This window comes from Periplaneta americana, chromosome 16 (assembly GCF_040183065.1).
Source record: "Periplaneta americana isolate PAMFEO1 chromosome 16, P.americana_PAMFEO1_priV1, whole genome shotgun sequence".
Lineage (NCBI taxonomy): Eukaryota > Metazoa > Arthropoda > Insecta > Blattodea > Blattidae > Periplaneta > Periplaneta americana.
Window position 1 is genome coordinate 77,664,956 of NC_091132.1, and position 20,209 is coordinate 77,685,164.

The window sequence follows — 20,209 nt, forward strand, 5'->3', positions numbered from 1 at the left end:
GATAAGTAGCCATGATTGGTTGAAAGACGTCCTTTCGTACCGTTTTATTGGTCAAAAGTAGTATGACGTAGTAAGAATGTAATAGTCGCAGTAAGAAATGCTACTAAAATGATTACTTAGTATACATAGTATCTGGAAGGAAACATTGGTATTCTTACATCAAAGACAACATTTACGTTACTGTATAAGGATCTCTACAAAGGTGAAGGATCTATTAGGAAGGATGCAGTAATGGAAAGTTAAAAATCATTTCAATATTTTATTGCATCTAGTAAAAAAAAATATAGTACAATCTATGAGCTGAACACAAGACAATTCAACGTTTCAGAGAAGGTCCGGTTGAGCGCATTTCGTCGACTAGTGTGTGGTAGCTGCATTGACCTCCTCCTGTTTCTTGTGGAAGATGACGACGTCCTTGAAATACATGTTGGGAGTGTAGAAGTCCTTTCCGTAGATGGGGCGATCGAAGGGGTATCCCAGGGGCTTGTCATCGGGATATTTGCGGTTGGGTCCAACTCCGCAGTAGCTGAACGACTTGTAATTGTATGGTTCAAAGTCATGTGCGTCCTGCTGGACGTATGGTGTGACGATGACGTAGAAGGTGTAGGCCTGGCCTCCCTTCTTACCTCTAGGCAGGAGGAGACGCTCTGGGTATCCACAGTAGCGCTGGCTCTGTAAGTAGGATATGACGAAAATTTGTTACATATGTGCAGTAGTAGAATTCTTAAATTTTTTAATCATAGTTATTAACGTTGACGTGTAACGTCTATATTCCGCATATAATAATAGAAAAAAAATGAAAGAATTTTGTGGAACGGAAGTACATTGACGTTATTCGACTTACTATGGAAATGCTTATATTTCCAATAAACTCAACAATGTGAACGAGCCTATTTCTACGTAAGGGGAATCTGCATATAAACATAACATATTTTGAAGAGTTCATTGTAATTCATGTGAGGTTGCAGTATATTCTAAAAAGTAATGCTATTCAGTTGTTCAACATGCACGCGGAACAGATGGGTATATAAACACGTATAACTATAGAAAGTTAATAGAATTTTGACATTACTCACACAGATGGATAAAGAACAACATTTTAGGGGATATTACAGTATACTAGTTAATTTAATTGTCTGTAGCTTAAAAAAGTTCTTTCCATGCCCTCTTAATAGTACATTCAATTTTAACACATTATTATTAATATTGGAAGATTGAATGTTATTCATTTCTTATTACATTCCGTTCTATAGACATATTTTACAACAAATTGTTTTTATTTATCTCAATTCCATTACCCTAATTCTTGTAAGTATAGACGTTACACACAATCGTATGAATTGCCTCAAATTCGCTGTTGTAATTATTATTATTATTATTATTATTATTATTATTATTATTATTATTATTATTATTATTATTAGTTTACATAAATTTCTTTTAAACTGATAAAATGTTACACACACGAGGAAAATGAAACTCGTGTAAGGCTTGTCCCTTTAACTGCGGCAACTTCTTCAGCAGCTTGGTATTGCGTATTATCGAATTAGATTTTTGAAGGCGCTAGCAAAAGCTACTATAAAATAAATGGTGAGAGTTACAATTACACTCACGCTGGTTTCACTTTTGGAAGACTATTTGTGTATATCTTAATCCGAATGATTTTGAATGTTATATCGAAGATAAAATCCTTTTTTCCATTCTTGAGATTATCTTTATTAAAATGTGTCGCTAATCGCCCTAAACACTAAGGAATAATATTAGATTAAAGTACTCGCAATCTTCATCCAAAAATGAAACTAACATTTCTGCTCCGGTTGCAGGTAATAATTTTAGTACTTCAGCATTAATATTTTAACGCTTTTTTTCTGTATCTACGACATGTGGCTTATCAAAATTTATTGATGTTCAGCATTGATATATTTGTACCTTATAAACATGCTTGTTTTACGTCGAGAAGAAATCAACTTATTTTACGACTTCACACATTGGACTAGATTTTTCTGTCTAAAAATTGTCATCTCGATTTAGGAATTCTGTTAATAGTCGACAACATTCCGTGCGTTTTACATGGACAGGTTGCTAATTCATTTATTAATTTAATCCATAATTTCGGAGCCGGAACATCGATATCCCCATAGCGCAGGTTTCATATCTACACGTACTTTAATTACACTTATTTTCCGACGGTGGCAGAAGAATAATAAGCTCATCGTCTCAAACGCCACGTAGCATACAACTGAGATATTACTAGGATGCGAGAGAGGAGAAATTTAGTCCAATGGCTCTAATTTGTGCTTGGAATTGGATTAAGATAATTCAGTTTTTAAAAAGTAATACTCCCGATAGCTTATACTTTTCTGTGTAATATATGGTAATTGATTTATTAAATTCGGAGATGATAAAGAATAAATTTTAAGTGACATTACCCTGTCGATGTAGAACTGGTCTCTTCCTTGGTAGGCATCTTCCACTTTCCTGAACAGGGTTCTGTAGCTGGGATAGTCGGGAGTGACGACATAAGAGTCTCGTGAATTCCTCTGGATTGTTGTCTGACCGGCTTGAACTGAAATAAACCAAGATTTTTCAGTAATAACATATAATTTTATTATTTTATATCTGGTACATATAAAGTTGAAGTATATAATTAAAGTAATATCTAGTTTGCATTGAAAATTACGTATGCATACCTGTATAAATAGGGCCTATATTTATTTATCCATTTATTTCGCTTTACACGACTGAGTTATTTAATATTAAGTATGGTTATTTAATCTGTTGTATTTACGCATCATTTATTTGTTTTTACTTCGCTACTTTTCTTGAAATAAGCTTAACTAAGCAACTGCTTTCTTGCACACAGTAAAAATTTAAAGAATTGCCGTATAACTCGAAGAGAAACTGTTTTAATTAAGAATACTAATGAATGACTAATTCTATCATGTAATGTTCATAATGCAAAAACATTCCTGAAATTAAACCATAAATTTACACTTTCTTGATATTTAAAACCGATTGATATGCGTAATATATTTTTGCATTAATTCTAGCCCTTCACATACTTTTAATTATGTAAAGTCATTGATCAAAGAGGCAAAAACGAAATATATTTTAATTTTAGCATAATTTATGTGTAGATAGAAGTGGCGGATAAAAGAATGGAACTATCCAAGTTGTATAACATAATGATAGGTTTTATAACTCACCTTTGTATGGGAAGCGGTCGAGCTCCACGAAGTAGTGTCTGCGGTCGTTGATGTTGTACTCGCGGCCCAAATAATCGTACTTGGGACCCAGGAATACGCGCACGTACACATCCTGTGCCTTGTCACTGGTCACATCGACTGTGTAGGTGAAGGGCTTGTGGTTGAGACGGGTCTGCCTTGCACGGTAGTCGACGTACTGACCATCCTCAGGCGTCTTAACGTTTACGACGTTGTCAAGATCGATATCGAAGTAGTCGAAGTAGGTGATGAGCTTGCTAACTTCAACATTCACGACCTTAACTCCGGGGTATACGAGCTGGAAAAGATAACAGGTAGATAAATGTGCTTCGTTTCTTTATTGTAAGCCTACAACTGAAACAAAAGATATCTCAGAACTGTGTTTCTTACCTCATCATAGGTGTAGCGGGGCAGATAGTTCTTGTATCTTTGGAAGAAATAGTTGACGCGCTTGAGGATCTGGTAGTTAGCTGGGTCTCTCAGAGCTGTGTAGATGTTTTGCAGAGCGCTTGGAGCAAGCTGTGGACAATAGGTTTTAAACCCCTGTTAAAATGATTTCACAGACTGTTTCGCATGATTTTAAATATTATTACTACATCTTTAATATTCCCCTAATCAAAAGAGAAGTGTAAATTGGTGTCTGATTGAAATACAATAAAATCCCGAAATGATGCAGCTGTCTGGAGACATATTACACTCCTGAGTTACAACTTACCCTCGGTATATCGGAAGGTAACTTGTAGAGTGACAACAATAGGAAGGATGGGACAAAATACTGCAGAAAAATGCAGTGCAGTGTACAATTTTATGTAATAAAACATACAATTGAAAGGTATTAATTACGCAAATCTACTCTAGACCTAGAACTAATTTACTGTAAGTAAATGAGAATTGCAAAGAGCATGAAATTTTTCTACACTGTGTATATGAACAGTATGCTAATGAAATATTCTCACCACGGAAAAAAAACTTCATAAAATTGATCTTCATTGAAGAATAATTTCAACCGCGTTATATCAACATTAGCTGTATATCGATCCGCAATATATCGTGCTTTCACTTTAAGTAATACACGTATGACCAGTCGCGGAAGTTATATTTTTAAGAGGAAGGTCGTGAAAGTAGATATATCACATCAAAATCGTGAGTCTGTTGTCTATGTTGATAGAGTGAATAAAATGCTTGTCATTATATTCAAGCTTTGCTGACTCAGAGCCAACAGGAAGTGATGGGGTTTAAAGGACGATACAGATTCTTAGCATAGTTTATTTGGAAGAGAAATGAAGGTAAGAGTATCCAACCGAAGATATACAAATGAGAGGGCATCAAACAAATCTTAACTACTACTACTTGTTTAGTAAAACTTGAATATCGTTAGTCTTCAACCAAGTATATTTATCCCATTATAACTAGAAATAGGATTATTAAGTACTAAAAGTTAATAATCAAACTAGCTATAGTTATAAACGAGGAAGCAATATAAATAATGCCGTTGCGTAAATAATGGGGTGCAAACTTCGTTGTGTTACATTCATATAATTGGCTACAGCTTCCTCTGACGTAGAACTGTGGGTGGATTAGTGGGTTGTGCTCACCTTTAAAATGTAAGTTCAAGTTGGCGGTTTCAACGTTAGTTACAAACTAATAGCGCGTTTCACTCGATGCTTTTTCCTGTCTTTATAACCCAGCATAATGTTGTGAACAAGGCCTCAAAATTATTTTAATCTTGATCACATCTACTCAGGTTTACCCGGCATGGCATCATTTTTAACTTTAAGTACATAACAAATTTGGTCTTTAATCATCACTGTATTGAATCCCATCCTAAAACGCCCACCTAAGAAATGAAACTCTCTTAACCCTTAAATTGACAATGTATCCTATAGGATACAACAGATTAATAGACTATATATATATAATTTGAACTGGTAATGGAAATTACGGGAAAACGGCTGAACGGATTTTAATGAGTGACCCCTCATTTTCATGCCTGGCATCCAAAGTTTTTCGGAAAAGTAGTAGTTTTCAGTGAAATGTCAATTTTCCTACATAATTTTCCTATTTTCCAAAATCCATTTGTTGTCAGTTTTGAGAACTAATTTTATTGAATCACGGCCGACTTGATTGAATTTCAGAACAAAACACACACTACAATAAACAATAGGTTATTACACGAAGGCCATGACCTGCAGGATTGCCGACATATTTAGAGCTCAATTCAATTTATTATTAAAAACTGATTCTGCAGTGTATAATTTTCTGAGTACAACTGTGTATTGGATATTCAAATCTACGAAACTTGAGGTGGTTTGATGACATTATTACCATTAGAAATTAAATATTATTATAGTTAATATCATGATGCGTCTATTCTTCATTAATTGTACATAATATTGATGCTATATTGATGACTGAAAGTGAAACGTTTTGAGGTTATGTAAGTAAATGTAGAGAATATCTTAATTTAGATCTTCTTTTCTATAATTTACTGAGTGACTGCTATATATAACTACAAAACTTAAGTAAGATAATAATATTGTTATTCAAAATTAAATATTTTTATACTTATTAAACCAGTGGGTTTGGGTCTTTTTCATATACTTAATGGCGGTGTAGCTCAGGATAGGGACCAATGACGGGCTTATATGAAGGCGGCAATGAACCTCCGGGTTCCTTAAAAGCCAGTAAATAAGTAAGTAAGTAATAGCAGTGTAGTGTAGATATTGATAGTGTCATTGCCTTCAGTATTGGCTCGAGAGAGCGCAAAAATTACAGTTCCTAAGGAAAGATAAAAAGTTATTACTTACTGATAAAATAAGAGGCCTAGAAAATTTTGTATTCTCCAGATCATTTCACCAAGATCTCTTAGTAGGATAAAAATTATTTTACGCTCTACATTTCAAGTTCTACATGCAGCAGCTATACGAAAATGCTATTGTTCGAAAGCTTAGCAAACCTGACATATTTTTAACTTTTGCCTACAATCCACAATGACCTGAAATAGCTACTGCTATCGTCCTGACATTGATACTTGCGTTTTCGCGTTGAAACTCAAAAACTGAAGTTGGATTGGTTCAAGAAAAAGTATTTGGCCTAAAAAAATCCATTCAGAGGGAGTATGTTTCATTATTATGGAAGTAAATAGCTATCAAAAAACAAGTATTCTTCATTGAAAATAAATCTGAAAAATTTTTATTTGAACGTCTAACGAACTTAGTTTGCAGCAGCATTTGCTGCACAAGCCATTAGAAAAAGATTGGTAGGAAAATTAAAATTTCACAATATTATAATATTGTACAACACGTAAAAATATGGGCATTGCGATAGTTGTTTTCTTTACGGTCCGACAAGTTTAATAAACTAGTGTGAGAAATGAAGATTTGCCAAGTTAGGGGTTAAGGAAAATTTAGTAAGAAGGCATCGGTTATTGCAATTGTTAATAACATATCGAAGTGGTGGATAATTTTAGACTACAAAATATAATTAACATTGACAATTAATATTTCATATTGAACGAAGTTCATAACTCACCCCGTGGTTATTGTAGGGATCCACACTCTTGCCGGCTAATGCGCGGTAATAATGGTAGATTGAACCGTAGAATCTCTTGTTTACTGTTTCTCCATTGCCTTCAATCACATCACCCAAGTAGTTGATACCCTTGTAATAGTCTTCGTACAGAGGATATTTGCCTTGGTATGGCTGTAATGCAAAAATTATTCATTTATAGCAATGTTACTTCTGTTTTATATAGTGCATTAATGATAAAACTATTAATTAATAATTTAATGTATATTCTGAAAATTATAATATTATTTACAATTTCTAATTAATCGCAATAGATATTTTGTATAAAAATTGAAATGTCTTGGTGTTAAGCAAGACAAAGCTAATACTACTTGAGGAAACAATTAATTTACAAAAGCCACCCTAAATAAGGGTTCGATAGATCGGCCTACTAATCAATTCATAAGGAATAATAAGTAAACAAAACAATTTTAGTTAATAAGATTTTTTTATAATAGTCATGAGATGCTTACAAATAATTTTATATTATACTTACTGAAAAGAAGTAGCCATAATCGATGGCGTCGTTGACACGTTTCTCGTAAGTCAGGAGGTCCTCGGGGTAGTAGTAGTCGTAGTTGTTGGCATAGCCGTAGTAGTAAGTGGGCTGGTAGTTGCCGGTGTAGTAGTTGCCAGTGTAGTACTCATTATTGCCGGTGTAGTAGTTTCCGTAGTAATAACTGTTGCCGTTGTAATCGTAGGAATTTTGTCTGCTGTACTCGTATGGACGGACTGGCACTTCCTGACCATTAGGATATCGCAGATTGGGGTTGTATGCGGTCTGAAACGGAGTTTTAAAAGTTTACATTAGGTTAAATTTTTCAATACGTTTCAAAGTAGACAGTGGTAACATTCAGTTACGTAATGTATACATCAATTTATAATAATTTCCTTACCATAATCATGTTGTTAAAGGAAAATATCATCATTGACAGTCAAGTCACTGACGTGTGTAAAAGTAGACTATATTATTGTTACGTGCTAGAACTAAGTTTTTAATTATTGTACAATTTTGCACGCGTACTAGATTCACATTGATTGTGCAGTACAAGATAGTAAGCTGGGTGGTATTTAATTCGTCATATTTATATGAAATCGTACCAAATGATCAGATTGCTATAATGAATTTGTATTTTCGGAGGCTAGAGAGACTGAAGTATAAAAACAATTTTTGAAGTACAGTAGAGTCTCGTTAATCCGAACTACGCTAATCCGAATATCTGGTTAATCCGAACAAAATTATTTAAGAAAAAAACTAAATTTATTGTAATAGTAGGCCTATAAAGTAGCGAAAAGAAAAAATGTATAAATTCACTCAATTTCTTTTACTTTAAAAAAATATGAAAATAGCACATTCAAGGGTACTTACAACAATAGTGTTTCCTGTACATAATTTACAGATCTGTCATGTCCATAAAATCAAGCAGGCAGGTAGTGGTTCTAAAAATAGCAACAGGTACTCCCACCACCGTCTCTCAGCGCGCATGAATAACATGCATTGCATTACAGGAAATATTTCGGTTAATCCGAAAATCTTGTAATCCGAATAGGTCTTGGTCCCAATTAGTTCGGATTAACAAGACTCTACTGTGTGTTTAATGTGATTATGTACAGTATGCGCCAAAACAAACAGTACCGACATTATCACTCATCTGCTGTCCACGTTTCCCTAGCAACGAAGTATTTATTTATTGTATACAAAAGTTTGACATATTGTGAATTCAGTGTTGTGTTGATTTCTGCAATTATGATTCTAACAATAGAAAAGGTGTTTATTGTCAAGCATTATTTCCGTCATACGGAGTACTGAAATTACAAACAAACTCTGAAAGTCAAGATAAATCATTATAGGCCTAACATGCGAGGCGACATACAACTGATCCCGTACGACGGAAATTCTCGAAGATAGCTAACATTTTTGTGTTATTTGGTGCCAAATTGTTAAATCGCTCCTTGTATTGCTCTTTAACGTGGCACAAGCTCGGCCCATTCTGACTCCTCACTCCGTATAACCAGAGAGAATGCTCGACAATAAACACCTCCTCTGTTGTGAGAACCATAGCAGAAATCAACTCACTATTATAAACAATAAATAAATACTTTGTTGTTAGGGAAATGTGGACAGCAGATGATCAATAATTTTAGTACTGTTTGTACTATGAAGTTTATAGAGAAAACTAAAAAATATTAGAGTTGGAAAGAATTTGAAGAGCACAGGAAAAGAACGTGCTTTTCCACTTTTCTTTTAAATGAGTTATACATGATGTGTGGAGTAGATTTCATTAGTTTAATGCTTTGAATCAAACATTGTGGTAATGTGAACAGCCCAAGTTACGACCGATTTTAGATTTGGCATATAGAAAATGCAAATGCTAAAGTGTAACTATAAATTGAAGGGTTCAGAGCCATAGTGGGCCAAGCGCCATTTATTAAAAACGGAGAAAGCAACGGCTAAAGTTAAGTGAATACCATAGTTTAATGAAGATTGACATATAATTTAGTTTTAACGTGTATACTTTATATTACTTGCTATATGTTTCCATTGAATTATGGTAATAACTTCATTTTAACACTTGTTTTCTTCGGTTTTAATAAAAGGCGCTTGACCCACAATGGTTCTGAACCCTTCAATTGATCTCATGAAAAATTTACTAAAGTGGACATAGCACGCTCTTTTCCTGTGCTCTTCATCTGTGAAAAGGAAGCTTTTGTATTATTTGGGACTGTTTATATTTTTATAAAGTGTTGCAAAAAATCACATGCTCAAGCTCTGGTTCTGAGAAAGTTTGATTTAACTAGGAGTGGATCTTCGATACATAGCGGACAAAATAATGTGTTTAAGAATAATACCTGGAAGGGACGGTCGTAGTAGTAGGGCTCGACGTCGGGCAGGTCCCAGGACAGGCGCTCCAGGTAGTAGCGAGCATAGATCTGCTGGCGCGTGTAGTAGAATTGTTCACCACGGCGGGCGAAGTTCAGGCCGTACTCGGTCTCGTTGAGGAAGGTCGGGTAGTTGTAGAAATAGTAAGCATAGTAGGTATTGAGACCCACGTCCTCTCTGTAGTAGTTAAGGAGCTGCTCGGGGTTGTATACAGTGTAGTTAGCTGGGAACACGTACGTCTTTGGGGAAGTCAGACCCACATCTGGAAGCAACGATCATGTTAGTCACGTGAAATGATCATAGCTATTTTCAGTCACCATCTTTTCGTTGCAGACACTTTTTCAGATATGACTTGTATTATTTTATTTCAACTTTGACTAATATAAATTAGGAGTATAAATTTGTTTTAGTATTCTCACCTTGCAATATTTTATAAGAACAATTGAGGGGTTTAATGTAAAAATCAGATAAATCCACTTTTGGTGAAAATGAGTTAGAGTATGCATCCCATACGTATAATACGACAGTGCACATCTTTTGGTGTAAGAACCAGAGTTGTGTGGACTTACCTGAATGGGATACGCTTAGTTACCAACAGAGACTTTTATTGTATTTGGAGCAAGAATCAGACTAGTCCCGGATTTGTATAAGTAGAATTTGTATTTTGATGATATGGTATAATGTGATTCTCACGTAAAGATATTTAATATTATTGACAGTTACTAATAAAATTATGACATGTGTTTTTTATTTTTTATTATTCATGAACTTTATTTAGACAATAATGATCTTTTGCTAGTAATGTGTCAGATTTGAAATGTTTGGTGCAAAAATCAGGAAAGTCCAATTTTTTTATCGTATTTACTCCAAAAGTGTTTTCTCTGGACTTAACTGGTTCTTGCACCAAACCCCTCAATTACTTTTTCCTAAATCATGTTTCTTTCTTCTTAAATTTTACAATAACTGTCTAGCTTTTATTAATCAGTTAATCCTTTAGTACTTTGATTTTATTGTATTTGTAAATTTAATATTAATTGTAATTATAATAATTGTAGGCCTAATTGTATTCTTAATATTGTAGTTGTAATCCCCTGGTAGAGGGGAGGAGAAGGCCTGATGACCCTATCTCTACCAGGTTAAATAAATAAATAAATATACTTCTGTTTTCATAATGTTTTGTATAAATATGTTAAAAATTGTATTAAATCTTTAAAATTAGTATCCATTTCAATAATAAATACAATTGTAACCTATTTAAATAGATGATGTTCTCTTTAGATTTATGCATGTATTACAAACGATTCACATTACACTAATTGCAATTTAAGCATAAAGGCAATTCTTACCTCTCTCTCTGGTCTCATATGCCTTCTGAATTACATCAGCCTCCACGAAGAGATAGGGATAGATCTCATAGGGAGGTGGCAGTACGATATCATTGAGGTCCTCGCGTTGGAAGGTGGCAACACTGAAGGCATACAAGAACTGGCCTTCGTTCACGCGATCACGGGCCCAGCATGCGGTCTAAATGAAATAAGAATGATATGCATACAGTAAATAAATACAGTATATTTTAAGTTTAATTTACAGCAATTTTTTTAACTTATTCAGAATTTTGACTGTCTTTAAAATTGCCACGTTTCATGTTGTCTTAATAAAATTATAAAATTTTAAAACTATGTAATTAAATACACGCATTTGACCATATTTATATTTTCTGTGTTGGAAAATATCAACTTTAAATTCACTTATTACCAATCGTATAGACTTTTTAGGCAAGTTAGAATACTGCTATGGTGATAATATTTAGTTAGAAGCGTTGACCTCTTTGAAAATGGCTGATTTTTATTCGGATGATACATTACTTCGATTTCAGAAACCTAGTTTACTTCTTCTAAGTTCTACTATATGTTAGACGTTGATATTGCAGTAATTTTGAACTACCGGAATATGAAGGGTTCAGAACCATAGTGGGCCAAGCGCCATTTACTAAAACCGTAGAATACAAGGGTTAAAATGAAGTTAATATCATAATTTAATGGAAACATGTAGCAAGTACACATTAAAACTAAATGATATGTCAATCTTTATTAAACTATGGTATTCACTTAACTTTAAGCCTTGATTTCTCAGTTTTTAATAAATAGCGCTTGGTCCACTATGGCTCTGCACCCTTCATATCTAGTCGGCGTCAGCAACCAATCTCACCCTGTTTTACTACAAATAAAACAATGTTTGATGGTTTCCTTTCATTGCCATCGTTTTAAAGATTTATGTACAGTTTTAATTATCCTTAATTTATGTCCACGTGCTACCAAAGTTGTAAAATCATGAAACTGAAAACATAATCTCAGACGCTACTGCTCTCCACATTCATAATCTAATGAAAGAACTACTCACAATCACTTTTGGATATCATATCAGAAGCAAGCATTTTCCGAAGCTGTGCCTCCAATATCACCAGATATTAATCGTGTCGATTATTGACTACTAGGATATATAAAAGAATGAGTTTTTATTCGTCTACACTCTACGATTTTTCTTCTAAACGCTGCTTTTTCCCTAACAAGAGGCTACTAATGATAGATCAGAAAATGATGACTATATCTGAAATTAGTTTATATATGAATAAACTCCATACTCTTATGAACAAAATTAGTATTACAGTGGAAGCTCTTAAGTTAGACATCCTATAGTTCGACTGCTTACGTAGGAGAATTAGACACGCCCCTATACGGGCACTAAGAAATGGTTTTGCCATTTGAATGAGAATTGGTCCTGTATCTTGTAGTGATACTTTTGTTAAAGGAAAACAGAATATTTTATTGAAAAGGACATCCATATTGATCGCTGATTTTAAATTAATGAACTCTTCTTTTTCTATTTGTGAATTGTGCCGTTTGTGAGACGTAACTGTCGAAACCCACTGTGGTACTAGAAGCGCATACACAAGTCTCGGGGGGGGGGCAGGAAATGTAAGTACAGTACTGTATTCGTTGATGGATAACCAATAAGAATTTGTATTCATTTCACTTGCCACACTCACTACCCTTATTGGACAGAACTTTTAATTCTGTTCTGTCGAACTTAGGAGAGTCCACTGTACTTTTTTATATAAATTTGCTTCTTAACAAAGTCAGAGGACAATTAAATCTTTCCTGACTTCTGTATAATTCTATATATCCTCGAAAGCTGTGGATTTAATATTTATAAATATTATTCCCATTAATAACAGTTACCAATTTACGTCCCAGTGTTACTGTGTTTGTGATTTTATATTGTTCATTTTCAAAAATAAATTATGCTTGAATAATAAGTAGTTGAATTCAAAATAAGAAACCTTTCGAAAGGTACTTTTGAATGTACATAATTGAGTTAGCTATTGTTTCTTGGGATTATTCAAATTCTCTGTGGTTGTCCTTTATTTTTTCTACGTCATATTAAACGGACATAAACGGGACTGTCGTGACGTGAGGGCAGCACGTCACCGGGACTAAAACTGAGACAATACAGAATACTACACTGACAAAAACATCCATACCTAAGGTGGGATTTGAAGCGACGAAGCTACGTAAAACTTAAGGCTACATGTTTTGGCATTTGTCCCCCACGCCGGCATATAAACGCATTTGATCTAAAAATTAAAATGAATCGCACAGCTGTTGATTTTACCTTATAGAAGGTGTCGTAGTCATTGGCGTAGTAGAAGAGGTCAAACAGTAGCTTGGTCTCGTAGCGCTGGGTGCTGTAGTAGGGCGAATATGGCACCCCACGTGGCAGCATGCCAGCCTTGTATATGGCCAGGAACTGCTTCACAACTTGTGGGTTCTGTAATTAAGAGCAAAAGTACGTCAGACTCTTCCAGATTTAGATTATTATTTGACGCAAAAGAGTGAAAAATGTATTATAATAAATTGTTAAGGAAGGAGGACCAACCTTGTAGTTATTGATGTTACCCTCGACATCATAAGAGTTTCCAAGTTCGAACTGGTCAGAGTAGTAGTTGGGTTGTTGGATACGAACCAGGAGCCTTAGGAAGTCTCTCTGCCTCTGCAAGAACGGCTTATCGGCTGCAAACGAAGACTTTGTTTTAACACCGTTTAAAACTGTGGCAGTGGAAGGAGAGTGAATGAAGAGGAAGTCGCGCGAAAGTTATCTTGTAATATGCTGTCATTGTATCATATGGATCGTGCTCGAAGACTAGGAGGAAGACGGGAAAGAGGGAAGATCGTAGAATTCCGGGTTTGCAGTAAAGGACCTGCCCTAGGGCGGAAAACTATGAATGAATGAATTCCGGTAATTTCTTGGGTTGTCGGCGTTGGAACTCCCGATGATCAGTCTGAAAAATCTACTTCGGGATTCGAACCTAATATATTGGGAATGAGTCAAAATATTAGGGTCTACCAAACGACTGATTCGCTTGATTGTCAGCTGCAAGAGGTGAGAGAGTTGTGTTATAATTGCAGCATATTGAGAATATGAACTTCATTTTTATAAAATGTTATATAAAACTCGTAGATTGTTTATTTTGAAATTATTAAACGTCGCTATACTTCAGTGAACAATTCCGGTGTTAGCAGAAGTATAAATGAGATAGATTTAAATGTTTATAAACTTGTTTTATTTTATGGATTATAGTGGAAATGCTAATGGAAGGAGTAGCCCTTTAATAGAGAGAATTTAATCATGAAAAAGAACTTGGTTTGGTGCCGAAAAGGTGGAAATCCCAGTCTCTTAATTTCTCATGTATATATATCGGTCAAGGGAACTTTGAATAACAGTAAAACTTCATATTTCTTTTAGTCCAGAAACTGAAAAGACCTCTAAGAAATCTAGTTCCGATAGTAGAGATGGTGATGGTGAAGAATTTTAGAATAAATTGCAGCCATGCCATTTTCGTTTTCAAAATGTTTCCATCATAACCATTTCAGTATTAAACCTATGATTCTGTTACGTTCTCTATTTAGGCCTTTCCAAGTTTCTTCGGCCTCTTGAAGTTTAGCGTAAGATCAGTTTTGGCAAGCTGTTGGAGGGCATTCTGGCAACATTTTCTTTCCAGTTCAGTCTATATTGTTCTGTGTACTGGATAATTGAATCTACTTTTAATTCTTTAAGAATGCCCTGATTTCTTTTATGGTCAAGGGGAGAGTAACCAGCAGTTCTTTTCATAAATCGCATTTCGGCTGTTTCAAAAATATCTCGATCGTAACTATGAAAATTGCAACTTCACAATATACTATAATTGATTTTTACAATTTCGAAGAAACTGTGATATACATAATATACAGAGTGAACCGTAAGTAATGTCATTAATTTCAGGGGTTATTCTTTGAGATAATTTAAACAAAAATGTTTGATACAATTTAGCTCGTTTTTTGTTTTCTTTCTGAAATAAAAATTGTTTTATATGAAAAATTTCATAGCGTGTTTGGAAAAAGACATATTTAATTTCCAGTATGCTAAGTCAATTTAAAAGAGCAGTGCATTATGATAATAGATGATTTAAATTATTTTAGTTTTGTCCTTTAAATGTGCAGAAATTTGATCCGAACAAATGTAACTGTTTGTTCCGTAAAGAAATTTTAAAATGTTACATTTGTTCGAATCAAATTTCTGCATATTTAGAAGAAGAAACTAAAATTCTTAAGATTATTTATTATTATAATACACTGCTCTCTTAAATATTGAGTATATTAGAAATTAAACCAGTGGCTTTCCAAAACACAGTGTGAAATATTTCATTATAATAATTTTTTATCTTGAAAAGGAAACAAAAACGAGCAAAATTGTATTAAACTTTTCTGTTTAAAATATCTCAAAGAATAACCTCCAGAAATTAATGACATTGCTGACGGTTCACCCGCTATGTTTAGCAAGTTATAAGTTGTTATGGCTGTATTTTTTCTTAATTTGAAGACCACGAGAAATAACCTCTTTACTTTCAACACCCTGTATTCTTATATTTTTCTAGGGAACTGATTTTTTTTAGGAATTATTAAATGAACTGTGTGTATTTATGAAGAGCCTTTTATATGCTCAGAAGTCTTTCTTCTAATTTCATATTATTGAATTTTCGACTGGAGAATCGTGTGATACGAGATCATAATGATACTAGACCTCTACTTAAAGGTAGTAGTCTACAGATCACTCATGCCATAGCAGGGTTTGGAGTCCACAACGGGAATCCCTGAACTTGTAAGGAGTGTGATGAAGTCACTTCTTAAGGGTACAGAGGACAAAGTACAGACACAAGGAAAGGGAAATAATCCCTATGGAATAATTGTGAATTTGCATATTTATTCCGAGAATAAAATTTGATCTTCTAATATTTATTGCAGAAATGATGAAAACTTGAGGTAGAGCGGAGGTAAAGAATTATAGTCCTATACGTTCTTAATAAAATTGAATTTAGTGAATTTATATAAAGCTGCATTTCATTTTCTTTACAATAACTACAAAAAATAATAGCCAAATAGCCCCGCAGTTTGATCAAATTATTTTCAAAGCAAAAATTAAATTCAAGTTTACATAGTTTTCATCTAATTTAAAGTATCAAATTTCTTGGAGTTGTTACGCCCACTTACCGACGATCTTGTAGTCCTGACTGGGGCCCGGGTAGGCGGTGACAAGGGCCACGAGGGCCGCGAACACGAGAGCTAGTGCCGTCCTCATGGTAGTCACTGCAGTACGCAGACTGGACCTCTACCGCTCATTTTTATACTAGACAAATACGACCTTTGACATGGAGCGACAGACGTGCGGAAGTGTTGCTAAGGGCTCGATTTTGTTCTTCGGTATATGACTTGTATCTAATTAATATCGTGAAACAAATTATTTTATTATGAAGCAACTTTCTCTGTTACTTTATTTTACAAATAAGATAAACATTTAGAAACTCTTATTGGAGTACTCTACTTTTGCAAATAAGATAAACTTTTAGAAAGTCTTATTGAAGTCCATATATTTAATACAATTTCTTCCTATTTTTATATTAGAAAATGCTGAATATAAAAAGTATAATATCATGAAACAAATTATTATATTATCAAGCAACTTTCTCTGTTACTTTACTTTGCAAATGAGATAAACATTTAGAAAGTGTTTTTGGAGTGCTCTACTTTTGCAAATAAGATAAATATTCAGAAAGACTTATTGGAGTCCATATATTTATTACTGTTTCTTCCTATTTCTATGTTAGAAAATGCAGAATATAAAAAGTATAATATCATGAAACAAATTATTATATTATAAAACAATTTTCTCTTTTACTTTACTTTGCAAATAAGATATACATTTAGAAAGTCTTATTGGAGTCCATATATATATATATATATATATATATATATATTTATTACTATTTCTTCCTATTTTTATGTTAGAAAATTCTGAATATAAAAAGTAATCTATGTTTCTTCACCACTTTATATTTGAAAGAACTTAGAAAAGACATTGAAATGTAAAGTGCATCTCAACTAAATGGAACCACTATTATATCGTCATCGTCATCGTCATCATCATCATATTTTCTTCTCACTTTTCTCATGATTTTGAAAGAACAATTTGTAATTTAGTACTTACTGTAATTGAACCAATATTAAACATTCACAACAATTAACGGGAACCTCTACCTGCATAGGCAGCATTACGCAAAACAACACATGACAAATAGTTAGAAGACAAGGGACTAACACCCTGTTTTAAGAACAGAGCGATGAATTTTCGTTTCTCTGTTGGAAAATTAACAAGTTCACTGAATCTGTAGTTTGAAATACTACCAGTTGAATAACATAATAAAAATATATTTTTAATATTTCATTCATAAAAAATCAAGAGTTCAGGCTACACCTCAACATAATAGATGTTGCCATGGCAACGCATGTCATCATCATCATCATCATCATCATCATCATCATCATCATCGCCGCTGAGTGACAATCTATACGCCGTTTTGTCTATGAATGCGACAGCAAAATGCAACATTAGACAGTATTTATTTACGGAACTTCCTGCTCTGTGGTCAGCATGACCCAGGCAAAATCTGTATGGAAGCGCAAGACAAAGAATGCACAATGAATAAAATAAAATATCCCTTTGGAATAAAGGTAAATCTCTACTTCTCTATTGGGAATCGAACACGGGTCCGCTGAATTTGTAGCTAGAAATATTTTTACTTATGCTACAGTCTGAAAAACGGCGGTGAAAATTATAATGTAATTTGTGCTGGCAATTACGAATTGGGTAGAATTAATTAGTTATGAAAACTTGAATTTAATTGGAGTTACAATTAGGATATAATAATTGGCGGTAACAATTTGAATGCACCATTTATGGGCTATAAAATATTACATTCCTACAAACATATATTTTGAGATTTTCCAAGATTCCTGATTTCTAAAGAAGAGTATTTTAGTATGGTATCTTCCTATCTTGTACAACGATTTCTATTGAAATATTTCAAGATTTTGTCCGTATGCAATATTTACGGATGAATTAAAACTGATTTCTTGAACATAGAGTATTGCACTTTTATCTCTCTTTTTTCATGTTGCCTTCATTTTTTCTACATCTTTTTAACCTCTTCTTTCATGTTATTATCTTCAGTTTCTTACGTTCTAAGCAACTATTTGTACTGTCTATTCTAATTGGGACTTTGTCCTGTTGTAGACATAAATAAGTAAATAAATAAATAAATAAATGATTGGATAAATAAATAAATGATTGGATAAATAAATGATTGGATAAATAAATAAATAAATAAATAAATAAATAATAAATGAATGAATATATAAATGAATGAATAAATGAATAAATAAATAAATAAATAAATAAATAAATAAATAAATAAATAAATAAATGTTCATATAATATTTTACATCCTCTCTATGAGAGGAGTGTACCCCTAAACTTTTGAGATACATTTTAGTTACACCCTGTATAGTGTAAATAACCGTGTTAATACCCATAATACGTTATTGTTTGAAAAGGAGAAAATGCTAAAATAGAAGTTAACTTTCATAATTATGGTTTTTCTTCCAGTTATGTTCAAGCAAAAATATCACGTATTTCACAAAACTCTGTTGACAATATTACGAGCAATTCCTTTTTTACTTTGTTCCTTATCATTCATAGGAGTTTAACTGATAATTCAATGTTTAATTTAATAACATGATTAGGGCAGTTAGTCTAGGCCTACTATTGTTGCTGAATACAGCTGATTACATAGTAATTCCCAGGAACTAGAATAAAATTAATTGCTGCAAAGCTAACGAGGTTTATAAAATTTTTTCAGGCATTTCCTTAATATAACTTGTTCCATTTCATCTTGGTTACATATGTAAGTGCTTACATACATATTATATAGCCTACGTAGGCTACATAGATACGTACGTACGTACATTTATATTATACATACGGTCAGCTGTATTAAAAGTTTAATGTGGACCTTAAATTTTATTTTCTCTATTTGATCATGCATGGGCGTACTTTACGATTAGCTAATGTTTGACCCACGAGATCCACATTTGTGCGGCCAGGTGTAATAGAGCGGGAATGATAGGCTATTCCTAAAAATCTGCATTTAATGTAATATTGAGCCGAGATAACGTAGGCCTACTTAACCACATAGAAATATATTGTTCAGATAGCACGGTTGATTTTTGTTTTGTGAAGTGAAATAACTATATACAATTCTTTTTAGATTAAAATACACAAAAGAGTTTCTCAGCTTCGAGAAATAAAACTTCTAACGTTCAGTGTTTTAAGCATGCACATGTAATGTAACGGAGTAGTATTTTACAGTAATTTATTCCTTTATTTTCGTTTGGTTTTTAGTTTCACCTGATTACCATTGCCTTTCTTAAAATAAGCTTTATGACATACCACGATTAATTATTAGAAATCGGTTCCTTTGCTCAGGTGGACATTTTTAATTCATATGTTCTTAGGAAGAACCTTCTTATATGATGGTAAGTCTTATTGATTAATAATGTGTGTGTCTATGTGCATGCACATGTATGTAATGTTATGTATGTAGGCCTATAAGCCGTTTACAATTAATTGTTTATCTCATTCCTTTATTGTTAAATCCTAACTTATTCTAGATTTTAAATTGTCTTGCACTTTTTCTTAAACCAAATTTAAAAGTTTCTTCTTTTTGGAATGTATCTACGCTTATTTCCAGACTCTAAAATCCTAGCAGCAAATGGAAAGACGGTGGGACTTTCAGAAGTTCTCATGATTCAGGTCTGCTATCTGAAAAAATATAGGATGTTAGGGATTTGCTCAAATTTTATTATCTGTTCCGTATAACTAAACCATTAGTATTGCACGTGGCATTAATTTGTGATTTTCACTTTATGCAAAAAAGACAAAGACATAAATTGAATAATTTCAAGGGAAAAATTGTTCCCGGGCCAGGTATCGATCTCGAGACCCCTGGCTTAGCGTACGAATGCTCTACTGTCTAAGCCAGGTATGCTCATTCTCTGAATCCCGATTACGTTCTGTAATCACAACCTTCCAATGTGCAGCGTGCTGT

General features: G+C 33.5%; 1 protein-coding gene across 1 annotated transcript; it reads right to left on the reverse strand.

Annotated features, from left to right (window-relative positions):
• Positions 1-246: 246 nt before the first annotated feature.
• On the reverse strand, positions 247-16,390 carry LOC138716505 (hexamerin-like). Its single transcript, XM_069849647.1, has 11 exons — positions 16,257-16,390; positions 13,609-13,742; positions 13,345-13,500; positions 11,019-11,196; positions 9,642-9,934; positions 7,288-7,572; positions 6,756-6,926; positions 3,615-3,743; positions 3,207-3,522; positions 2,430-2,566; positions 247-672 (listed from the first exon to the last, which is right to left on the reverse strand). The coding sequence occupies exons 1-11, from the start codon at positions 16,342-16,344 to the stop codon at positions 358-360; spliced, it is 2,202 nt and encodes a 733-aa protein (XP_069705748.1). The 5' UTR covers positions 16,345-16,390; the 3' UTR covers positions 247-357.
• Positions 16,391-20,209: the final 3,819 nt, after the last annotated feature.

What these genes read in the sequence shown, in the direction of transcription:
- LOC138716505 (XM_069849647.1), bottom strand. Translation starts at nt 16,344, where the DNA reads ATGAGGACGGCACTAGCTCTCGTGTTCGCGGCCCTCGTGGCCCTTGTC. An exon ending in ACTACGACCGTCCCTTCCAG is followed by an intron (nt 7,573 to 9,641) that starts GTATTATTCTTA and finishes ACTCCGTTTCAG; the next exon opens with ACCGCATACAACCCCAATCT. An exon ending in CCCGCTACACCTATGATGAG is followed by an intron (nt 3,523 to 3,614) that starts GTAAGAAACACA and finishes TATCTTTTCCAG; the next exon opens with CTCGTATACCCCGGAGTTAA.